We start from the raw sequence: 22,778 nt of genomic DNA on the forward strand, positions 1-22,778 counted from the left end.
CATTCTGTAGGTTCTCTGTTTACTTCACAGATTGATCCTTTTGCTGAGAAGAACTTTTAATTTGAATCCATCCCATTTATTGATTCTTGATTTTAATTCTTGTGCTATAGGAGTCTTATTAAGGAAGTTGGGGCCTAATTCGACATGATGGAGATTTGGGCCTACTTTTTTCTAGAAGCCCACTTATGTGACCTCATTTAACCTAAATTATTTCCTGAAAGCCCCATCCCCAACCCTAAACACTGGCTTCAATGTGTGGATTTCAGAGAAACACAGTTTGAAGCAATCACTTTCCCCTGAGGAAGCCTGAAGGGATTTTTCTCTAATTTTAACTGTGAGAACCTGATCAGGCTTAGAGACATGGGAGGCTCCGTGACCGTGCCCCCACCCCTGGCACACTAGCTCTCAGGTTAGCCCAGGCCTAGAGTCTCCAATATTTGTCTTTACAGATAAAGCTTTCCTATCAGTTTCCTGCTGAAGCCTTCTGCTCCTGATAAACTGATTGTATCTCTCCCAACACCGGTCTCTCCAGTTTTCAGAATGTTTGGTTTGTCCTGTGACTTCAGTTCTCTGATGGATCTAAGATTTGCTGCTTTTCAGTTTGTTCAGCTTTTCCTTTTTTTTTTTTTTTTTTATACCTTTATTTATTTATTTTTATGTGGTGCTGAGGATTGAACCCAGTGCCTCACACTTGCAAGGCAAGTGCTCCGCAATTGAGCTACAACCCCAGCCCCATTTTTCAGCTTTTTCTTGTTGGCAGGATGGGAGTGATAATTTCTAAGCTCTTTACATGTGAGACCTGAAACCAGAAGTAGTATGTTTTTGATTTGAGCTTCTGTACATGCTGTGCCCATGTACAGAAATAGAGTTGACTTTTTTGTGCTAATTTTGCATCCTGTGGCCTTGCTGAACTTGCTTATTCTAGGAGTTTCTTTGTCGCCTTCTTCATCTCAAACCCTTGCTTTTGCCAAAGAAAAGTCCCTACAACTCATCTCTCATGGTGCCTGCTCTTCTCACATGGCCAATGAAAACAGCTTCTGCCTCAATCCACTCGTAGAACAGCAGCTTGTCTTGGCTCCCAGCTCCCAGTGTTCATTTCCATGGTGAGCCTGTGGTAGCTTTGCTTGGACCTTGCTGTAGTTTGATCTGGAGTGCCCCCCTGCCCAAGGCCCATGAATTAAAGACTTATTCCACAGAGTGGCACTATTTGGAGGTGGTAGAATCTTTAAGAAGTGGGGCCTGGTCATTGAGGGTATGCTTCACAAAGGGACTGTGGGATGCCACCCCTTCCTTTTTCTCTGTCTTTGTTTCCTGAGGTAAGCATCTTTGTTCTACCATGTGCAAACCACCATGATGTCTATTGCTATACCACATGACCCAAAGCCATAGGGTCAATTGGTCATGGACTGAAATCTCCAAAACTATGAGCCAAAATAAGCCTTTTCTTTTTATAAATTGATTATTTGAGGTATTGGTTACATTTTTAAAAGGTGACTTACATAAGCCTCATGGAGGATAATGATGGATTCACTTAAGAACACTTACGGCTCTGCATTTGCTGAGGGTGGGCAGCCTCTTGTGGAAATGGTCCATGTAGGTCCTTCCTGGTTTCAGGGTAGCCTCTCTGCCCTTTCCCTTCTCATGTTCCCTCTGTAAAATATTTATAAATGGGTTTATAAATAACCATTTGTCCTCTTTCCCCAAAAAATTTTATTATGAAAACCTTTAAACATATATAAGTGGAAGTAGCATATACTGTTCACCTACCTATCACAACCTTAATTGTGGTAGGTAGGTGAACAGTATATGTTATTGGTATACATGCTTTTAGTTCTCTGTTTACGTCTCCATGTTTATTGTGTCTATTCTTTGAACTATTTGAAGGTAGATTACAGATACCATGATACTTCTTTCCTAAATATTTCATCAGGCGTTTTCTTTCTTTTTTAAAAATATTTATTTACTTTTTAGTTGTGGTTGGACACAATATCTTTATTTTATTTATTTATTTTTATATGGTGCTGAGGATTGAACCCAGAGCCTCACACATGCTAGACAAATGCTCTACCACTGAGCCACAACCCCAGCCCCTCATCAGGCGTTTTCTAAAAATAGCTTCTATCTAACCACACTATTGATCTCACACTTAAGAAACTTAACTGTAACTATCTAACACCATCCAGAATTCAGACCACATTCACATTTTTCCACTTATTCAAAAATGGCTTACGTAATAAAATCTTTGACCCTAGAATGCAGTTATGGCTGACACATTTTATTTAGCTATCAAATCAATTTGTTGGCATAAACTAACCACACAATTGTACTCATGGAACCTGTAGATCAGGGATTCAGACACAGGCATATCCCTGATGGTTTGTCCCTGCTGTGTGGTGTTGGGGCTGTGACTAGGAAGACTGGACACACAAGCTGATCATCTGGGGACTCCTTCTGAATGTGTTTGTTAACACAGGTCCTCTCTGTGAGACTGGGATCCTGATAGATAAAAGTCATTCCCCATCTTTCTCACTGAGTCCCCAGAGCCACATGGGCCCATGTTCAAATAGGCCATTACTGCAGAAGAGGACATGAGTGGCAGGTGCTACCAGGGGACATCTGTGCAAATATAGTCCACCCAAGCATCTCATTAATCTTTTTGACCCGTATCTCCAGTTTTTTCTCATGCTTTTAGAAGAGACCAGCTGGTTGTCTCTGGCACCATCATAATATGGTAATCTACATTCTGGATTACCAGGGTGCTTCCTAAGAGGTAGTTTAGTCTAGTCCTATGTCATATGTTTGTTTTATAAACTGGAAATTAGACCTAAAATCTTGATCAGATTGAGAGCAGTTATCTTTGACACAAATATCCCTTATTTTAACCTGTGCTTAGGAGGTAGCTGCTGATATATCAGCTTCTGCAGTAAAAGCTAACTGGAGGCAAGTTAGAGGTTAAAGAAAATGATCATCATAAACATCTGTCACTAGAGGCAGATGACATCTACGCCTCCTGACACAAAGCCCAGAGAAGTTACAGCATCACCTATGTAGCACCTGGCCAAGAACACATCACATGAGACAACAGGAAGCATCAGACAGACACTAAATAAAGAACTGTTAAAATGGAGGAGGAATCGTATTTGACAAAAATGTCAATAACAAAAAGACCTTTAAAAGACTATGGAAACATCCCATATTCAAGAAGGCCAAGACTTCATAGAGGAGACACCTTCTTACCCTGTACTGGGGAAGGGGTGCTATAAAGGACATCACTGGGCCAGTTGTTAAAACTGGAATGTGTGTGGGACATCCAGGTTACCACATGAGAGAGCACTTCTCTTAATAGGAAACTTGCTGCAGGGCTGGGGTGGGGGAAGATAACAACCTGTATATGTGTGTGCATTCGCACGTACACTTGTATACACATGTGATAGCGCAAATGGCAGAGCAGTTGGGGAGGATGCTGTCATTGGGGAGTCTGACTGAAGGGTGTGTGAATTTTCCTTGTAATATTCTTGAAATTGGCCTGTACATTTTAAATTCTTTCCAAAGACTTTAAATACTAAAGTTGAGTGACTAGTTAGTTTATTTTTATTTATTTATTTATTTTTGGAAAGGATGACTTTTATTTCCATCCTGAATCATTATCATACCATTATTTAAACATAGTCCTGAAAAAACATAGTCCAAAAAAGTCCTGAAATAATTTAAACTGAAGGCATAGAACAAATCAAAATACTTAACTGTAAAAGATTAAATAAGAAAATGCAAATATTTCCACAGTAGCAATAAATTATGAACAAGTTTCCATCACCAAATATCATTCTGACCAAGAGCTCTAATCTTTTCTCATGAAATCTGTAGCTTAAGCTGATTCTGAGATTTCCATGATAAAAATAATATTGAAAAACAATCTTCTTCCTAAAGACTCATTAGAGCACCAGGTTCAATATAAGTATTTTATATATAACAAAGTAGCAGTTATGATAGTTGTTGATGGATGGCCTTTCCCCAAGAAATGATACATTCTTACAAACTGTTTTTAAAAAATAGCAAAGTTGGTTACAAAATTCTATTTGGGAAGCAGGAAAAAACTTGTTCCATGTCAATTAGAATATCAAAGCACTTTATTATCAAATTGCTTCAAAAGCCAGTCATCGCATAACAGTAATATGCTGCATGGGGAATTCCACTATATCATGGTGACATGTTGACCATACAGTGCATTAAGGGATTGAACAAATCAGTAGCAATTACTGTCACCAATTTTTATTTATTCCAAAGAGATATGTTTTTTAAAAATCATTATAAAACTAACTGGAATAATCAGTGACATGCTACAGATACAATAAACCCCTCCAATGCAATAGCTAAGTTTGATAATAAAGTGGTCATGCTTCTTAATATATTGTGATATTTTGAAATACATTCTCTGGTTATCAATACCATTATTATAGAGGTCACTTATAAATTAGCTCAGTTTCTGAACTAGGTTTTCTAACTGAAACTTTTTTCAAGTTTATTTATATTAGGAGTTGAAGAAAGATTCCATTTCTATTGATGAAATCAAGGCTATCCTTAGAGGACAAGATGAATGTACATCAGTATTGAAAATCAATGTCATTTTTTACCAAAAATCCAGACAGAACTACCCAGAACTTAAGACATGGTAGCAACATCTTCACCCTCAGTTCTAAAGTTCTAGAGAAGGGATGAGGTGAGATTAATTCAGAGAAGAGCTTGAGAACAGCATAGAGACTCACTAACCTTGCATGAATCCATATTGAAGCAACTTCGAGGTTCCACTGTGTGCTAATTAAACCCACAAAAACAAAATGGTGTCAGCCTAGATCTGGGGAGATTATGTGTGTACTGATAGTAGTGCTTCAGAGGATGCTGCTTAGCTGCCAACACTCTGTGTCCTCAAAACTGACTGCTGTCGAAAAATCAAATAAGAAAAACTGGACTGTAAGAAGATAGTTATGACCCCCCCCCAAAAAAAAAAACCAAAAAAACAAGAATAGCTGAAATTACCTTGGTAAAAGACTATAAGACCAACTTTTAGGTATGTTTTGGTGCCTGTTGTCTTCACTCATTTATCCCATGTGTTTGCTGTACACCCACTACCCACTGAGCAATGGCCACTGAGAGAAAGCAAAATGTACTGTGTGGTGGCTATGCTCCTGCTAGAAGCTGTGCTTATGTCTCCAGTGATAGAGACCAAAGGAGGATTATGAAGAGATTTTTACACTTCAAGATTAATTAGTTTTTTTAAAACTTTAAATTGCTTTAAATATGTTAGAAGTAGCCATGGACCAAATGAAGAAGATGTGGAAGTTCTTCAGAATGGTAGTTTCAGTGGTCATGGCACATAACCACCTCTGGTGGCATAAGTGTGTCTCACTTCTAGGTAACAGAGCAGGGCTTCTGGTCCTAAGCACCCCCAATACTGAGGCTGGACCATCTTCGGCTCTATGGGACATCCAGTGCCAGATGCCACTGGCTTCCCCTTCTTCTAATTGGGACCACTAGAATGATCTAAATTGAGCTACTGGTTTAAAAGCATTTGTTTTAATCTATTTTAACCTTTTTTTTTTTTCCTGTAGATTCAGAAATACAAGGATGAATTGTCACAACTCAACCGTAGAGTCCTTCAGCTGGAAGGAGATGCTTCTACACATCAGGCCCAAAAGGAGAAGAATCACATTGCCCTTCAGCTGTTAAGGCAGAGGCTGGAGGAGGCTAGGCGCCGGGAGGAGCAGCAGGTGAGTGGACTAAGGCAGCACCATCAAGGTCCTGCCCTGCAACCAGGCAGTGGGAAGCCAGGCGATGGAGACTCAGCCACAAACAGGTCAATAAACCCTGATGTCTTGGAGGTGGGTGCCCTAGCAGTGAGATGAGGAGCTTCCTAAGCCCTAGAGAAGTGGGTAGACTTGAGCAGCTTTGGCACATCATCAGGATCCAGAAAGAGTAGAGGGTAGTTTGGCAAATTATGTCTCGAGAGCCTCAGGAATGTCTCTGATTTGAGTTCATAATCATGCTTATAGAAATTACAGCTAAGAACATTATGGGAAATCTAACTGGAAGAATTCTCATTGCTGTGGTATTTATTATAGCAAAATAGACTGGAGTCGGTTTGAATCATCACACCAGATTTTTTAAAAATATTTTTAGTTGTGAGTGGACACAATACATTTATTTATTTATTTATTTATGTGGTGCTGAGCATTGAACCCAGTGCCTCACACATGCTAGGCAAGTGCTCTACCACTGAGCCACGACCCCAGCCCCCCCCCCAAAGATTCTTATAACACTTGATGTCTTGGGAAAACAGTCCAGTTACACTAAGGAGGACAGCACTATGCTCTCTCTTACTGAAATATCTTATTGATAATATGTGTGTAGAAGAGGGATGAAGGAGTCATGACAGCATGTCAGGTTGGGGCCTGGCTCAAGGGATCCTGGGGGTGTTTAAATTTGTAACATTTTCTTTTGTGTAATTTTCTGAAGTTTCTACATTCAACATGTATTAGATTGCTAAGATATTTCTTATACTTGTAATTTTTTCTTTTTAATCAGGATAACCAAATCAAAAAACTTGAAGTTGAACTTCAACACGTGAATCAGGAATGTCAGAATCTGAGGCTGTCACAGTCAAAGCTGACAGTGAGCCTTGAAGAAAGTCAAGAACAGGTGTGTGCGGCAGTCAGAAATACTTGATATAGTCGCAGCCTGAAAGGAACATCAACAAAATGCTGATGGACAGCATCGCCAAGCCTAGTTGAGCCCAGAGAAGTTATTAGGCAGCCTGAGGTCATACAGCTAGTAAGGGATTTAACATGTCTAGGACTGAAGCTGGTTCCTTTCTTTTCACCATACCTCACATGTGATCCCTGATGGAGCCATGGTCCTTACTCCTGTCGTGGGTCTCAGAGATGAAGCAAGGGTGAACTGTGTTCTAGATGAAACCTCAGCAAACCAGTTTAAGTTGTGTTTAGACCTTATCTCCAGTTGCCTGAAGGAGTTGGCTAAGTTATGCAGTTAATCACATTCTGTGACCTCCAGCCAGAGCTGTGCCTCAGAAGTGTGAACTCCTCACTTAAAGAAGGATTAGCATGCATGGCTTGCATGGGTTATACTACTCCTGTGTAGCAGGCTGCAAAGATGCTGGATGGGACAGAACCTGATCCTTCCATAGATGCATCATGAAATCCTAGTACCATCTTGCTGAGGATGACAGGCATAAGTTTTCATGACACGTGGCGAAGCTCTGTCTAATGGGAGCTTGGCTGTCATAATTCCAAATAAAGGGGCTCTCTGAATTCCTAGGTGTTGCAGCATACTCAGGGACCACAAAGAAGGGGGAGTAGGCCCTCCTGCCCTTTCAGTTGTGGGGTATCCTTAAATGCAGAGACTAACTCACCAATGATTTCGCTTCTGTGTCTGCTAATGATTCTGAACCCTTAGTCATACTACAACCATTGTTACTTCTCTCCATGTAGTTACACAGCGCCCATCTGAGGCTGAAGGCAGCCCAATCCCAGCATGCACAGGAGGTTCAGCACCTGCAGGAGCAGAAGAGCCAGCTGGTGCCTAGGGCCCGTGTGACTGAGCTGCAGCACCTACTCAGCGTCCAAGAAAAGGAGGCTGGGAGACTACTGGATGCACAGAGAGTGAGTGGGGGCACCACATTCTGAGCTAGCTATTTGGGAGAAGGTTCTGAAGGCCAGCTGATGGAATGGCAGAGTATGCTTGGATTACTGGTCCTTAGTTAACCAGAAACTGCCCAACTGTAAAGTCCAAGGCCCAGGAGTGGGTGGCTCTATGGCCACCTCCAGCAACTTGAAGGCTAGTTGTAGAGAAGCTGTGAGCTTCCATTCCTTACCATAACAAAGAGACTCTCTAAGCCTGTGTTGAAGATAGCTCAGGGAGAGGAGGGGATCCTCTCAGGAGTATACAGAAAGGAGTTAGCTGACCCTAAAGGCTACTTCAACCCATCTAAGTCAGGGATCATCTATGGGAACTCACTTTGGAGTCATTTATAATTAAAATTCTAGGGGAACTCACTTTGGAGTCATTTATAATTAAAATTCTAGGACCAGGTCTTTGAAGACAAAGTAATCAATAGATTCTCTCTGGACTACAAAGAGAGGTGGTCAGTTGGTGGCCCTTTGCAGACATTTTTAAACTACTACTCTACAGAGTAGTAGGAAGGTCATCTACAGTCACGCTTAGATTTGTACATTTTAGCCAATTTAAATAAGTCCTGAGATGATTCTGTTTTAAATGTAAATACTGGTGTGTAACCTTCTGTGGCAGGAAGAACATGAAAGGCAGATGAAAACCAAGGAAGGGCAGGCCAAAGAGGCAGAGATGTACTTGCAGAATGTAGAATGGCTCCTACAAGAGAAGGTGGATGAGTTGAGAGAACAAGTGAGTTTCAATGCTTCTTATCATTTCCTTCAGTCCTTCCCCCCTCACACATTTTTTATTGGTGCATTATAAACTATACATAATAGTGGGATTCATTGCTATACAAACATATAACAATGAGGGCAACATAAAAATATAATTTGGCCAATATCTTTTTTTTAATTTTTACTTTTTAAAATTTGTTCTAATTAGTTATATATGACAGTAGAATGCACTTTGACACATCATACATAAATGGTATATAATTTCTCATTCTTCTGGTTGTACATGATGTAGAATCATACTGGTCATGCAGTCATGTATGTTCACAGGGTAATAATGTCAGATACATTCTACTATCCTTTATACTTCCATACCCCCTCCCCTCTCTTCAATCCCCTCTACCTAATTCATAGTAATTCTGTTCTTCCCTAGCCTGCCCCGTTTATTGTAAATTAGCATCCACATAGCAGAGAAAACATTCAGCCTTTGTTTTTTGGGAATTGGCTTATCTCGCTTAGCATGATATTCTCCAGCTCCATTCCATTTAACAGCAAATGCTATCATTTCATTCTTCCTTAAGCTGGGTAATTATCCACATTTTCTTTATCTATTAATCTACTGGACATCTAGGTTGGTTCCATAGTTTAGCTATTGTGAATTGAGCTTCTATGAACATTGATGTGGCTACATCACTATAGTATGCTGATTTTAAGTCCTTTGGGTATAAACCAAGGAGTGGGAAAGCTGGGTCAAGTGGTGGTTCCATCCCAAGGTTTCTGAGGAATCTCCATTCCACTTTCTTTTTTTAAATTTTTTTTTCATTTCCTTCATAGCATTTATTCAGTGTCTGAAATCATATAATTGATTAGCTTACTTATTACCTACATTCACCAGAATGTAGGCTCCAATGGAAAGGGTAAATGGTTCAGCTACAATTATTGAGGAGAGGATAACAGAAGAGCATAGATTCAATTCATTGAAAACAAAACGTTTACATGCTGAGTGTGTTGGCACAGGCCTAGAATTCCAGCAACTCAGGGGGCTGAGGCAGGGAAATTGTAAATTCAAGGCCAGTCTGGGCAACTTAGTGAAGCCCTTCCTAAAAAAAGAGCAGGGGGGTTGGCGGGGGTTGGACCATGATATAACTTGATGGCAGAGTGCTTGCCTCACATTCTGGAGGCTCTTGGTTCAATCCCCAGCACAGGAAAAAAAACAACGTGAACATTACTTTGTGCCTAAAAGAAGAGTCAGGAGACTGGAGAGAAAAAGTTTCTGTCCTCTTGATTTTAATACTCTGACAAGCTATATTTCTTGTATTTTTAAAAAATTAAATCATACATACTCAAACTTTCAGACTGAATAAAGTTCAGTATACTTTTAAGAGCAAACTGGCTCTGCTATTTGTTTTTATTAAGTCATGGAATAAGTTACTTCACCTCTGAGCCTCAGTTTTTGACCTGAGTTTTGACCATACCACTTTCCATAGTGGTAGTATCAATTTGCAGTCCCACCAGCAATGTATGAGTGTACCTTTTCCCCCACATCCTCGCCAACATTTATTTTTACTTGTATTCTTGATAACTGCCGTTCTGACCAGACTGAGATGAAGTCTCAGTTTTTTTTTTTTTTTTTAATTTTAATATTTATTTTTTAGTTTTCGGTGGACACAACGTCATTGTTTGTATGTGGTGCTGAGGAACGAACCTGGGCCACACGCATGCCAGGCGAGCGCGGTACCGCTTGAGCCACATCCCCAGCCCAAAGTCTCAGTTTTGATTTGCACTTCTCTAATTGCTAGAGGTGTTGAACATTTTTCATATATTTGTTGATTGATTGTGTATCATCTTCTGTGAAGTGTCTGTTCAGTTCCTTTGCCCATTTATTGATTGGGTTATTTATTTATTTATTTTTGGTGTTAAGTTTTTTGAGTTCTTTATATATCCTGGAGATTAATGCTCATATCCTGGAGATTAAAGCTCTATCTGAGGTGCATGTGGTAAAGATTTTCTCCCATTCTGTAGGCTCTCTCTTCACATTATTGTTTCCTTTGCTGAGAAGCAGCTTTTTAGTTGGAATCCATCCCTTGTATTGATTCTTGATTTTACTTCTTTAGGAGTCTTATTAAGGAAGTCAGATCCTAGGCTGACATGGTGAGGATCGGGGCCTACTTTTTTTCCTATTAGGTACAGGGTCTCTGTTCTAGTGCCTATGATTCTCTTTGAGTTGAGTTTCATGCAGGCTGATAGATAAGGGTTTAATTTCATTTTGTTACATGTGGATTTCCAGTTTTCCCAGCACCATTTGTTGAATAGGCTATCTTTTCTCCAATCAATGTTTTTGGCGCATTTGTCTAGTAATAGATAACTGTATATATGTGGGTTTGTCTCCGTCTCTTCTATTCTGTACTACTTGTCTACATGTCTGTTTCAGCACAATTTTCCCTTTTACATTTAGCATCTAACCCAGAAAAAGCCTGTCTTCACAGAATCCAAAGAACCCCATTCCCATTTTGATTCTATGGCTCATCTAAACTTCAATTGGAGGATGTACAAATCATTTTCAGTAGATAAAAAAGTAAAAGTAATCTGTAGATTAATTTTGCTAAATACTATATTTAGTATTTATATATTTAGTATTTATATGCTATATTTGTACATCATATGTGTTTTCTTTTGGAAATCTCTTTTTGAGATGTTCACACCAAAAAAAGGACATCATTTGTTCATTTATTGGTTCATTCTTCTTTTTTATTTTTCTTTTGGTACCAAGGATTGAACCCAGGGGTGCTCAACCATTGAGCAACATCCCCAGCCCGTTTTTTATATTTTATCTAGAGATGGGATTTTGCCAAGTTGCTCAGTGCCTCAATTGGCTTTGAATTCGAAATCCTCCTGCCTCAGCCTCACAAGCCTCTGGGATTACAGGCATGCACCACTGCACCTGGCTTGTTGATTCATTCTTTCAGAAGATGCCCTCTGGCACTTACTCCATTGCACCCCTCCTTCCTGAGAAACCCCTCCCCTCTACCTCCTCTCTGACCCCTGGCTCCTGTAACTTCTGTGGTTTTGCTGCTTATTTCACATGAGACCAGACTCTCCAGGGAGAACCTGCTAGCATTCTGACATCTTGTCACCCATGTCCTGCGTCCTCCACCTCCTCTCTGGCCACTACCTCCACAGCCGCTCTTTCCTGGTACCCTCACTGCCACTAGGAAACAAATCTTATAGCTCCCTATCTTCCCCAGCCCTACCAGTTCTCCTCTCCTCTTGAGTTTGTGAACCTGTCACTCCCTCCATGAGTTCACACCTAATCCTTAGAGCCACCCTCAAAGTAGACACTGAGTCTAACCACAACTCACTTCATCTCTGGCATTCTGACTGGTTTCCTGTGTCCTCCACCAGTCAACTCTCAGCACATCTTTTAAAACATGAATTTCATCCAGTCCTCAGAACCAGCCTTCCCATGTCTCCCAAGTAAAAAATACAGTTTTTACAATAGCATCTGAAGTCCCAGAGTTCCCTCCCTTTTCCCTCTCTCCTCCCCTTGTCTGCCTACGGCTACACACGTCCCTCTAGCCACAGTTCACCCCATCTACATGCCAGCCACGGGGCTTATTCTTCCCTCTGCCTGCGGTGTCCACACCTAATGATTTGCTCCCTGGTTTTGTTCACACCTCTTATTCAGATATCCTCAGAAATGTGGTTTACCCCACCCAAAATGAAACATGCGCAGCCCACCCCCAGCTATCTGTCCACTGCTGGGTTCCTTAGCAAATGCATGCTTCTATCCTCTGCCTTCTCCTGTTGGAATAAGTGCTCCATGAGAACAGGGATGTTACTAGAATAGTATGCACACATGGGGGTGTGTAGTAACTACTCGTTAAGTGAACAGATTCCATGTGGGGTTCACAAAGCCCAACACTCAGCCCTGAGCCTTCGTGTCTCAGGAAAGATCATGGAAGGGCTGCTGACTTGAACAGCCTGGGTCCACCTCTGAAGCCTGTCCTGCTGTGGTTTGTGTGATGACTGGCTCACACACAGCTACAAGGGAGAATGCAGTGCCTCCATGTGTCCTGTGTGACATCACAGGCAGCATAGCACCCGAGACAAATCAAACATTTTTGGCAATCTTGAAGATTTTGTTTCACACTGCATTAAAATAAGAGGGCTTTTTTTTTTTTTTTTTTTGAGTCCCAATTTTGGTCTTTTTAGTCTTTATTTCATGGTTAAAAAAAAAAAAAAAAAAGATTCTCATGAAGTTGCCTTCAATTATCCACCACATGATTCAGCATATTCTCAATTTCCTCCCTCAGGCCAGGGAACAAATATACCATATCTAATATTTGCATCACATCTGTAAGAACCCAAAATTATGCTTGGAACAGAGATGAAAGGATAAGAGGGAGCAGGCTTGTTTGTGTAACTTTTCTGCACTGGATTCACAGTAAAGCATGGCTTTTTCTTCTCTCTAGTTCAAAAAGAACACTAAATCTGATCTGCTGCTCAAGGAACTCTATGTGGAAAATGCTCACCTCATGAAGGCTCTTCAGGTCACAGAAGAGAAGCAACGAGGTGCTGAGAGCAAAAACCGCATTTTGGAAGAAAAAGTCCATGCTCTCAACAAACTTATCAATAAGATTGCCCTAGCATCCCTCTCTGTGTAAATACTGCTGGTTTCCTAGAATTCATTCTAAGGAATGTTTTGTTTCTGTTTTTGCAGTACTAGGGATTGAACCAAGGGGTGCTCTATCACTGAAATACATCTCCAGCCCTTTTAAAGAATTTTTAAAATTTTTTATATAGGGTTTAAATTGCCCAGGCTGGCCTGGAACTTGAGATCTCCTATCTCACCCTCCCAAGTACAATAACAGGGATTATAGGCCCGGGCCATTACACCCAGCTTGAAGAACATCTTTTAAAATTAAGCCACTCTGATTCCATAATTTGCTATGGTTCATCATCTGTGCACCCTCAGAAACTAAGGATTGTAATTCTTCACCCCCAAATTAACGAATGTCCACTATGTGCCAGGTGTTGGAAAAATATGCTGGTGCAATAGAGAATGTTTTGTATTAGCTATCAGGGATAATTTCCAGTCTTGTTACATACTAATGAAACAGATTTTGGGGGTTCTCAGCAAAGAACAGCTAAGAGAGTTGTTAAATTTTCAGTGTTGTACCTTTGGCTGCAAAGGTTATTTCTGGGTGCTTAGATCATTAAAGTGCTTGATGGTTGGTCTGTACACACATTACAGAAAGGCTTCTGTTGCTGAGAACGGTCAACCAGCAATACAGGAGGGGACAGAAACCCTGCAGGTACTGCTCCCTTTGAGGGTAAGTCTGGGAAGAGGCTAAGTTCTGTTGACTCAGGGATGATCATGTTTATTGCAAATGCAATCTTTTCTTCCTTGAAATGTCATCACACTGGAAATTGTACCTATGTAAAAAAAGTATAGTTTTCTATCTGAAATATACATAAATTATGGCCATTTGGTTTATCGGAATGTACTACTGTAATATGAAGCCACTGTATTTACTATAAATTCTTTTCTATTAAAATTGTTTTTTAAAATTTTCAAACATAGAAAATCATTTCATAAGAAGCACCCATGTGCACATCAACTAGATGTGTTTGAGTTAACTTTTTGCTACAACCTTTTAGAATGAGGTGGAAAGCTAGGTCTTTCTTTTTCTTTCTTTTTTTTTTTTAAGAGAGAGAACTTTTTAATATTTATTTTCTAGTTCTCGGTGGACACAACATCTTTGTTTGTATGTGGTGCTGAGAATTGAACCCGGGCTGCACGCATGCCAGGCAAGCACGCTACCGCTTGAGCCACATCCCCAGCCCTGAAAGCTAGGTCTTTCATTCTTGATCTTCTTCCCTCGGGGCAGCCACCATCCTGATGCTGGCATGCCACCTCTTCTTTTGGCACTTACTATAAATGTTACAGGATAAAAATTTGATAGCATTATGGAAGGACTCAAAAGATTTTGAAAATTGTTTTAAAACTGTAAACTGGTGATAGAATGCAACTTCTCGTTTCGTTTTAATAATGGGTATTCAGGCTGGCCTCAAACTTGTAGTTCTCCTGCCTTGGCCTCCTGAATCGTTAGGATTCCAGATGTGTGCCACCACACCTGGTGGTTAGAGTGGAACTTCTTCCATACTGATGAAAGGCATCTACAAAAACTAAAAGCTTACATTATACTTAATGATAAAAGACTGAAAGCCTTCCACTTGGTGATCAGGATTAAGATGTGTATTCTCTCCTTTTATCCAACACTCTACTGGTGGCTCTAATTAGTACAATCAGGCAAGAAGAAGAAATAAATGTATTTTGATTACAAAGGAAGGAGTAAAAACTTTCATAAGAAAACATGACTATGGATGTGGAAAATGATCTACAAAAAAAGCTATGAAAGTAAATAAATTTAGCAAGACAGCAGGATACAAACCCAACAATTTTCTTTCTGTTTACTAACAATTAGAATCTGAAATTTAAAATACTGTTCCAAAACTAAGTAATACTAAACCTGTAAACTGAAAACTACAAATTATTGAGAGAAATGGAAGACAGAAATAATGGAAAGAAATCTTTATTTCTGGATCAAAAGAGTTGTTAAGATATCAGCTCACATATCAGAACAGATCTGAGGGTCCAAAAATAAACCAGTACATACACAATTTTTTAAAAAGATGCAAAGGTAATAGAGCAGAGAAAGAATAGCCTTTTTAACAAATGGCGCTGTTAAAGTTGGATCTATAGGACCTGGAAAGGAAAACAAAAGTGAACTTGGAAGCATACCTTGTAGCATAAATAAAAAGTAACTCAAAATGAATCATAGACCTAAGTGTAAAACTTAAAAACTATAACTCCTGGGCATTCTTATACAGATGAAAAAAGGAAATAAATTGTGACCTTAGTGGGAAGAGTTCAACAGATGCAACACTAAATAATAAACAGATGGGATTTAACCAAAATTTTAAAAAGTCTACTCTTGCCAGGTACAGTGGTACACATCTGTAATCCCAATCACTCAGGAAACTGAGGCAAGAGGATCACAAATTCCAGGCCAGCCTGATCAACTCAGTGAGACTCTGTCTCAAAAAGAGAATGAGGATGTGGCTCAGTGGTTTAGGTGCCTGAGTAGAATACACAAGACCTTAGATTCAATCCTCAGCACCTGGGGGTCGGGGAGAACAGAATGCGCACCCACTCGTTTCACATAAGAATACTGACACCAAACCTGGGTCTGGTGACCACTGTGTTCCAGCTTCATGTGGTTTGCATGGTCCTTTAATTGAACCTGAGTAGTCTATGACTGTGCTAATGCAATGTAGCACCACGCCCAGCCTTCCAAAAAACAGCTCCCACTTCCACTGTCTAAATTGTGAGGACCTTGAGCTGCCAGGTGAAACCTGCCACTTTTGAGAACAATATGAGACCACACAGATAAAGTGAGCCATCCCAGCCAGGCCACCATCAGAAGGCAATCTTGCAAGCAAGTTCTGTAGAACTGCCAAGCTGAGCCCACTCAAGTCACAGAAATGTGAGAAAATAAAATAATGTGGTTTAAAGCCACCACATTTCAGGTGATTTGTTTCAAAGAAAGAGATAACTCAAAACACTGACAAGGGCCGGGCTCGGTGGTACACACTGGTGATCCAATTGCTTGGGAGGCTAAAGCAGGAGGATCATGATTTCAAAGCCAGCATCAGCAACTTAGCAAGGCCCTAAGTACCTCAGTGAGACACTGTCTCTACATAAAATATTTTAAAAAGGCTGTGGATGAGGCTCAGTACCTCTGGGTTCAATCCTCAGTACCTTAAAAAAAAAAAAAAAAACACTGACAAGGTATAGACACACACACCCATGAATATAGTTCCATTCACTTTACAAACAAAAACTTCAAAACAAATAGGATTGTACTCCACCTACAGTACAGCTAATAATGGCCACACAAGACGGTTAATATTTAATAAAAAAAGGGAAACTTAACCTACTATTTTTCTTTATTTCTTATTTTTTGTGGTGCTGAGATTTGAACCACTGAGCTATATCCTCAGCCCTTATCTTCGATTTTCTACATTGTACTGTTTTTACTTTTTTAACCTCTATACATATTACCTTTAGAAGAAAAAAATGATTTATGTTTAAAATTCCAGTCACAATTACAGAGAGTCTGTCAATATAAATTGATACAAATACCACAATTTTGAATTTTCAACTGATATTCATTAATTTCACATAAGGACTCAGGCTGGGTGGCTAACCCCCTATTTTGAGATGGTGAGTGAGCATCAGTCCTACTGCTTTAGAAAGAGACATAGAAATTGGGGCTAGAAAAGGGAAATTTGCTGGAAATAGCAATATCCATAGTGTCCTTCCTCTCTTCTTCCCAAATAATCATACAATGAATTAGTATGCCATTACATTATTACAGATCTTGACATTTTATTTTTAGAAAATCATCTTTATTCAAGTGATTTAGAAACATGTATTCCAGAAATTTGGACCCCTGGCATACAAAATACATATTACCAGAAAACACTCAATATTCATAAGGATCTGCCTTCTATCTGTACAGCCATGAAACTCCCTTTATTTTAAAGAAATTCAAACTTATGAATATTTATTTCTTTTCATTTATAAAAACATACTGTAACAAAAATGAGAATGTTTTGATTATAGAAAGAACTTTTTTAAAATTTTTTTTCAGGGGGGTTACCAGGGATTCCACCCATAGGCACTTTATCACTGAACCACTGAACCAAACCACATCCACAGTCTCACTAAATTGCTTAGGGCCTCACTAAGTTGCTGAGGCTAGCCTTGAACTTGTAATCCTCCTGCCTCAGCCTCCTGAGTAGCTGGGTTTACTTACAGGCGTGTGCCACCACCTATGGCCAGATACAGCTTTTTTCCAGAAAGGAGCAGAAGGAATGGTATATACACAGAAACAAAGGTCCTTAATACACCTTGGCCAACTATTCCTTTTTTAAAATACATTTTAGGTATTGGGAATGGAACCCAGGACCTCCCATGTATGGGACAAGCACTCTACCATTAAACAAACCCCAGTTCTTTTTGGTTATCTTACAGTTATCTGTAAATTTTAAATCCAAGAGGGAAGTGCGGGGAGGAGCAGTTAAAGTATAGACATTTTTGTGGAATGTGTTCAGCCTCATCCTTGGCAAAGCCTCCCCATGTGGTCACCATGAGACGCAGTCATGACAAGACGCAGTTACGACAAGACATGCTCCAGAACTCCTTGTCTGATCAACTGCTCACACTTCCATCGAGGCAAAAAGTGCTACAGAGGAAAGGGAGTAAAAGGAAGAAGAGTAAGAAAAGTGACTTGAGAAAAAAATTTAAATTACATTTTTTAAGTAGTACTCTTGATATATATTTATTCTCATAAATGCCTTTCCAATTACATTTTGCATCATTAAAATGCAGTTGATTATGTTTTGAAAGCTAAGTAATGAAAAGCTAAACTTTATTTGTTGTTATAATCAACTAAAATTGATACCACTTGTAGCTATAGTGAATCAAAACTACTCAAGAAGCAAAATGTAATTTCAGTGATACTGCACTGGACATCCTACCTCACAAACCCAAAGGCCTTATGAAAGACCTCTGAACCAAATTCTTCCAAACCAGTCATGGGGACACAAAGACCAACAATTATTATCTAAAAAATGCCTTCCATATTGTCAAGTATTAAAGAACTTATGGTAAGAAAATGTTTTCCTATTAATGTTTACATTATATAGATGATGTACACCACAGATTCTGTAGACAATCAATTTTAGATATGGTCTGAATTATTGATTGTTTGGAACTTGCAATACTCTTGCCTCAGTCTCCCAAGTCACTAGGAATACAGGCATGTGCTATTATGCCCACCAAAACAGTTAAGATGATAAATTTTATGTTTTATATATTTTACTATAATTTCTTGTTCAGTGATGAGGACTGAACCAGAGACATGGTAGGCAAGACCTCTATCACTGAGCCACATCCTTATCCTGGTATGACATTTTAGAAACCCCTTGCATCAAATAGTTGATAATAAGTTTCAAATACAGTTATGTTTTTATGTTAATGTCTCTATTTCCACAGTTGAGGGAAAGATGATAGCTGGTAGACAAAATGTTAAAAGTATCAAAAGAGGAAAGCTTTGTTTATATGTCCACAAGGAGCAGATGAGTGTTCCAAGGAATCATTGCCTGAGCACACAGCAGACAATCAGCACACAGCACACAATCAGAAATAAAGCCTAAGAAACAGATTCAACCACAGGACAGTTTGGGGATGAAGTGGTATCTTTACATTTACATATCTTGCTTTCTGAGGACACCTTTGCTCTTACTACAACTTCCTGCTGAATCCTCTAGAAATACAGTCTTTATTATGACAGCATGAATTTATCACTTGATTTTGACTCACTGGTACATACCTCTAAGAGTTATGGGAATGAAATTGCTTTAACAACCAAAGATTTTATGGTACCCTTAAAATCTGTTTTTAAAATATTCAATCTTTGTTTTAGGAGGCAATTGCTGTAAAGTAACAGTAAACTAGACCAACTCACCTTGTTAGGGAAATAAGCCTAAGAATTATGTGACCTGAAACATTTTTTTGCTCCTGGGCTTAGTCAGCACCAGTGACTTTTGGTATCCTTAGACTTTCAACTGGTCAGTACCAAGATGACAGGCAACAAAGAAAAAGTGGCTCTTATAAAAGCCACAAATATCACTCATATACTGTGATTTCACAAAATGGGAATAGCATAAAAATAAACTTAGCTCATGTGAACCCATCAAATATGAAGACTGTTAAGGAAACATGCTTTATAAAGAAAAATTTAGCTCCAGTTATAATTTTACAACTTCAATCTTTCCCTATTAAATTGTTATATTAGCCAGGTACAGCCCACACCTATAATCACAATGACTCAGGACGCTGAGGCAGGAGGATAACAAGTTTGAAGCCAGCCTTAGAAACTTAGCAAGACCCTGTCTCAAAAATAAAAGGGACTGGGATATAGCTGAATGATAAAATGCTCCCAGGCTCAAACAGAAAGTTATATATAAATTACTAAGAAATTCTTCATCTATGTCATTATTGTTTGCCAAATAATTAGGAAAATGATTGCATGGGAACTTTTTTTTACTACTTATAATTTGAAGACAGAAACTAAATCCAACATTTTAATAGCCCCAGATCATGATCTACTGTATACCTAGCATAAGGCCCATAAAAATAATTTCCCTGGAAAATGCTTAATATTAAATATGTTTAGAAAAAATAAACATAATGCCTAAAGTATAGGTGATCACAAAATGATATTTATTTTGCTACTGACTCTACATTTCCACACTCAATACTCTTAACAAGATTCAAGGTAAAATATCTAATGACAAGAAATACCTGGCTGTTTTTTTTAAGAAGGACCGAAGTGCCATCATCATCAACTTCAAATTCCCCATAGTCTTTTAGACACCGCACCTAAAAGAAAAAAAAAAAAAAAAAAAACCTGATACTTTATCTAAATTTTTTGGTTTTTTCATTCTTTCTTTAAGATGTTACCCAGGATGATTCTGAACTCCTGGACTCAAGTGATCCTCCTGCCTCAGCCTCCCAAATGGCTGACACTACAGATTCATGCCACTGTACCCAACTTAAAATATTTTTAATAGGTAGTAAACAAGAAGAAATCAGGTAATACCTGAATACCTACAGAGTAAAATATTAGGCTTTCCATCTGTTTCCTTTCTGTATACTTGGGTCTGGTGCTACTACTGTGATATTCTCATGGTTCTAATTGTCCTGCTTTGATAGGGAAAAAGAAAAATGGCAAAATCTCTGAATGTGTATGTGTATTAATGTTGAAAGCAAGAACATCCAGGGAGCTGAATAAAGAAGATATCATTGGATCCTTTCCCCTCTGAAAATCCTGAAAAAGTAAGTTTTTGAAATATCTACCTACCAAAAGTTTAGATCTCCTCCAGACTGATTCTTGTAGCTCTCACCCATAAAATTTTTTTCCATACGATTTATTTTTACATTTTTTAGTCATACATGACAGCAGAATGTATTTTGACATATAATACATACATGGAATGTACATACATCAATCATATTGTCTATTCTATTCTGCTGCCCTTCCTATCCTCCTTACTCCTCCCCTCCTCTCCCATCCTTTCTGTCTATCCAATTTAATGTGACACACTTTTTTCTTTTTCTCATCACAACATCATGTATGTATTCTGTATAACAATGAGGTTCTCCTTCCATCTTCCATGCAACTCTCCTTCTCCCTCTTTTTCCCTCCCACCTCTCTTCCCCATTTAGTGGTAGTCTTCTTCTCATGCTCTTCCTCCCTATCCCATTTTGAGTCACCCACCTTATACCAGAAAAGACGTTCAGCATTTGTTTTTTAGGGACTGGCTAACTTCACTTAGCATAATCTGCTCCAATGCCATCCATTTGCCTGCAAATGCCATGATCTTGTTATTTTTTAGTGCTGAGTAATATTCCATTGTGTATAAATGCCACATTTTTAATCCATTCATCTATTGAAGGGCAACTTGGTTGGTTCCACATTCTAGCTATTGTGAATTGTGCTGCTATAAACATTGATGTGGCTGTGTCCCTGTAGTATGCTCTTTTTAGGTCTTTTGGGTATAGTCCAAGAAGGGGAATAGCTGGATCAAATGGTGGTTCCATTCCCAGCTTTCCAAGGAATCTCCATATTGCTTTCCAAATTGGCTGCACCAATTTGCAGTCCCACCAGCAATGTATGAGTGTACCTTTTTCCCCGAATCCTCGCCAGCACTTGTTGTTGTTTGACTTCATAATGGTTGCCATTCTTATTGGAGTGAGATGGTATCTTAGAGTAGTTTTAATTTGCATTTCTCTGATTGCTAGAGATGGTGAGCATTTTTTCATGTATTTGTTGATTGACTGTATATCCTCTTCTGAGAATTTTCTGTTCAAGTCCTTGGCCCAGACACCCATAAAATTTTTATCAATACCTGAGAATAGGACAGAGTTTGCCAAATGTCTACTTTTAGAACAGATTATTCCAATCTCCTCTGGTCATCAGACTTCCCTAGGAATTCTTAGTGTACACCATGAAGGAATAGATGCAGCCTCACATGACAAGAATTGGGAAAATTTCCTGTTTGGAAAAGTGAGGTAGCCTTTTGATAATCACCTTTAAAACTGTAAAGAGACACTGAAAATAAGCAGGACAGTTTTCCTCCTCTATAAGAACACAGACTAGTATTCATTCTTAAGTACTAGGACTGGCTTCAAAACACTGCTACTGCTGGGCACAGTAGCACACACCTATAATCCCATTGACTCAGGAGGCTGAAGCGGATTCCCAAGTTTGAAGCCAGCTCAACAACTTAGCAAAGCTTTAAGCAACTTACTGAGACCCTGTTTCAAAATTTTAAAAAAGGGCTGGGCACTTAGCTCAGTGGTAAAGTACCCCTGGGTTCAATCAATTCCCAGTACCAAAAAACAAACAAGAAAGAAAAGAAAAAAATGTTGTTTCCTTCCAGTAAAGCCAACTTCAGTGTCTCATACTTTTCCAGATAATTTCACCATGTCCTATGATTACTCCAGAATCTTACCAAAGTATTTTAACCTTGAAATACTATTCTAAAAAATCTCCACCACCTCCTATTTATTTCTTTAAGCAGACTTTTATTTTCCTCTTTGGATGGAGAGAAGATTGCTGGGGACTGAGTTGGGGGCCTATGTGTGTTAAGCATAAGCTCCACCACTGTACTACATCTCCAGCCCTAGACTGGACAAAAAAAATCCACAGCAAACATATCAATTGTGAAGGACTGAAATCTTTTCTGCCAAGTTCAGAAACAGTGTACAAATGCTCACTTTTGTCACTTATGGAAAACCTTGAACACATTCAAAAGTAAAAAAGACTAATGATACTCCATATTCACTTCAACTAGCTTAAACAATTAACATGTGGCCAAACAGGTTTCCCTCCTTCACTTTTGAATTATTTTCATATCTATTACTAGAAAATAAAATTCTTTTTAAAAACATAATTACATTACTATCTCAACACTTTTTTAATATCTTGAAATAGTCATTAAATATCCAATGTCCCCAATTGTCTCATGATTTTTTAAGTTTCTAGATTGAAATCAGAATTCACTTAGTTACAGAATACATGTTTTTTTTTTTTTTTTGGTCTTAATGTACAGGTTTCCCTCCCTCTTTTAACTTTTTTTTCCCTTCCTCCTGGCAATTTATCTGTTGAAGAAACTGAGTGGGTAGTTTGATGCATCTTGCAACAATCAAGATTTTGTTGTGGATTT

The 22,778-nt window shown here is 38.9% G+C and overlaps 2 protein-coding genes across 4 annotated transcripts in view; one reads left to right on the top strand and one right to left on the bottom strand.

Annotated features, from left to right (window-relative positions):
* The window catches only part of Ninl (ninein like), a 160,898-nt gene extending 146,967 nt beyond the window's left edge, over nt 1-13,931 (top strand). Inside the window, exons 20-24 of the mRNA XM_026393038.2 lie at nt 5,607-5,765; nt 6,580-6,693; nt 7,503-7,673; nt 8,320-8,433; nt 12,887-13,931. Of these exons, the coding sequence (XP_026248823.2) occupies nt 5,607-5,765; nt 6,580-6,693; nt 7,503-7,673; nt 8,320-8,433; nt 12,887-13,078 (750 nt within the window). The 3' untranslated portion in view covers nt 13,079-13,931. The remainder of the gene's footprint in view (nt 1-5,606; nt 5,766-6,579; nt 6,694-7,502; nt 7,674-8,319; nt 8,434-12,886) is intronic.
* Nucleotides 13,932-17,659: 3,728 nt separating this feature from the next.
* Nucleotides 17,660-22,778, bottom strand: part of Gins1 (GINS complex subunit 1) — a 28,302-nt gene continuing 23,183 nt past the window's right edge. For all 3 annotated transcript variants that reach the window (XM_077800212.1, XM_077800211.1, XM_026393057.2), the window contains 2 exons: nt 19,852-19,929; nt 17,660-17,728 (listed from right to left, as the gene is read on the bottom strand). In XM_077800212.1, the coding sequence (XP_077656338.1) occupies nt 17,660-17,728; nt 19,852-19,929 (147 nt within the window). The remainder of the gene's footprint in view (nt 17,729-19,851; nt 19,930-22,778) is intronic.

This window comes from Urocitellus parryii, chromosome 6 (assembly GCF_045843805.1).
Source record: "Urocitellus parryii isolate mUroPar1 chromosome 6, mUroPar1.hap1, whole genome shotgun sequence".
NCBI lineage: Eukaryota > Metazoa > Chordata > Mammalia > Rodentia > Sciuridae > Urocitellus > Urocitellus parryii.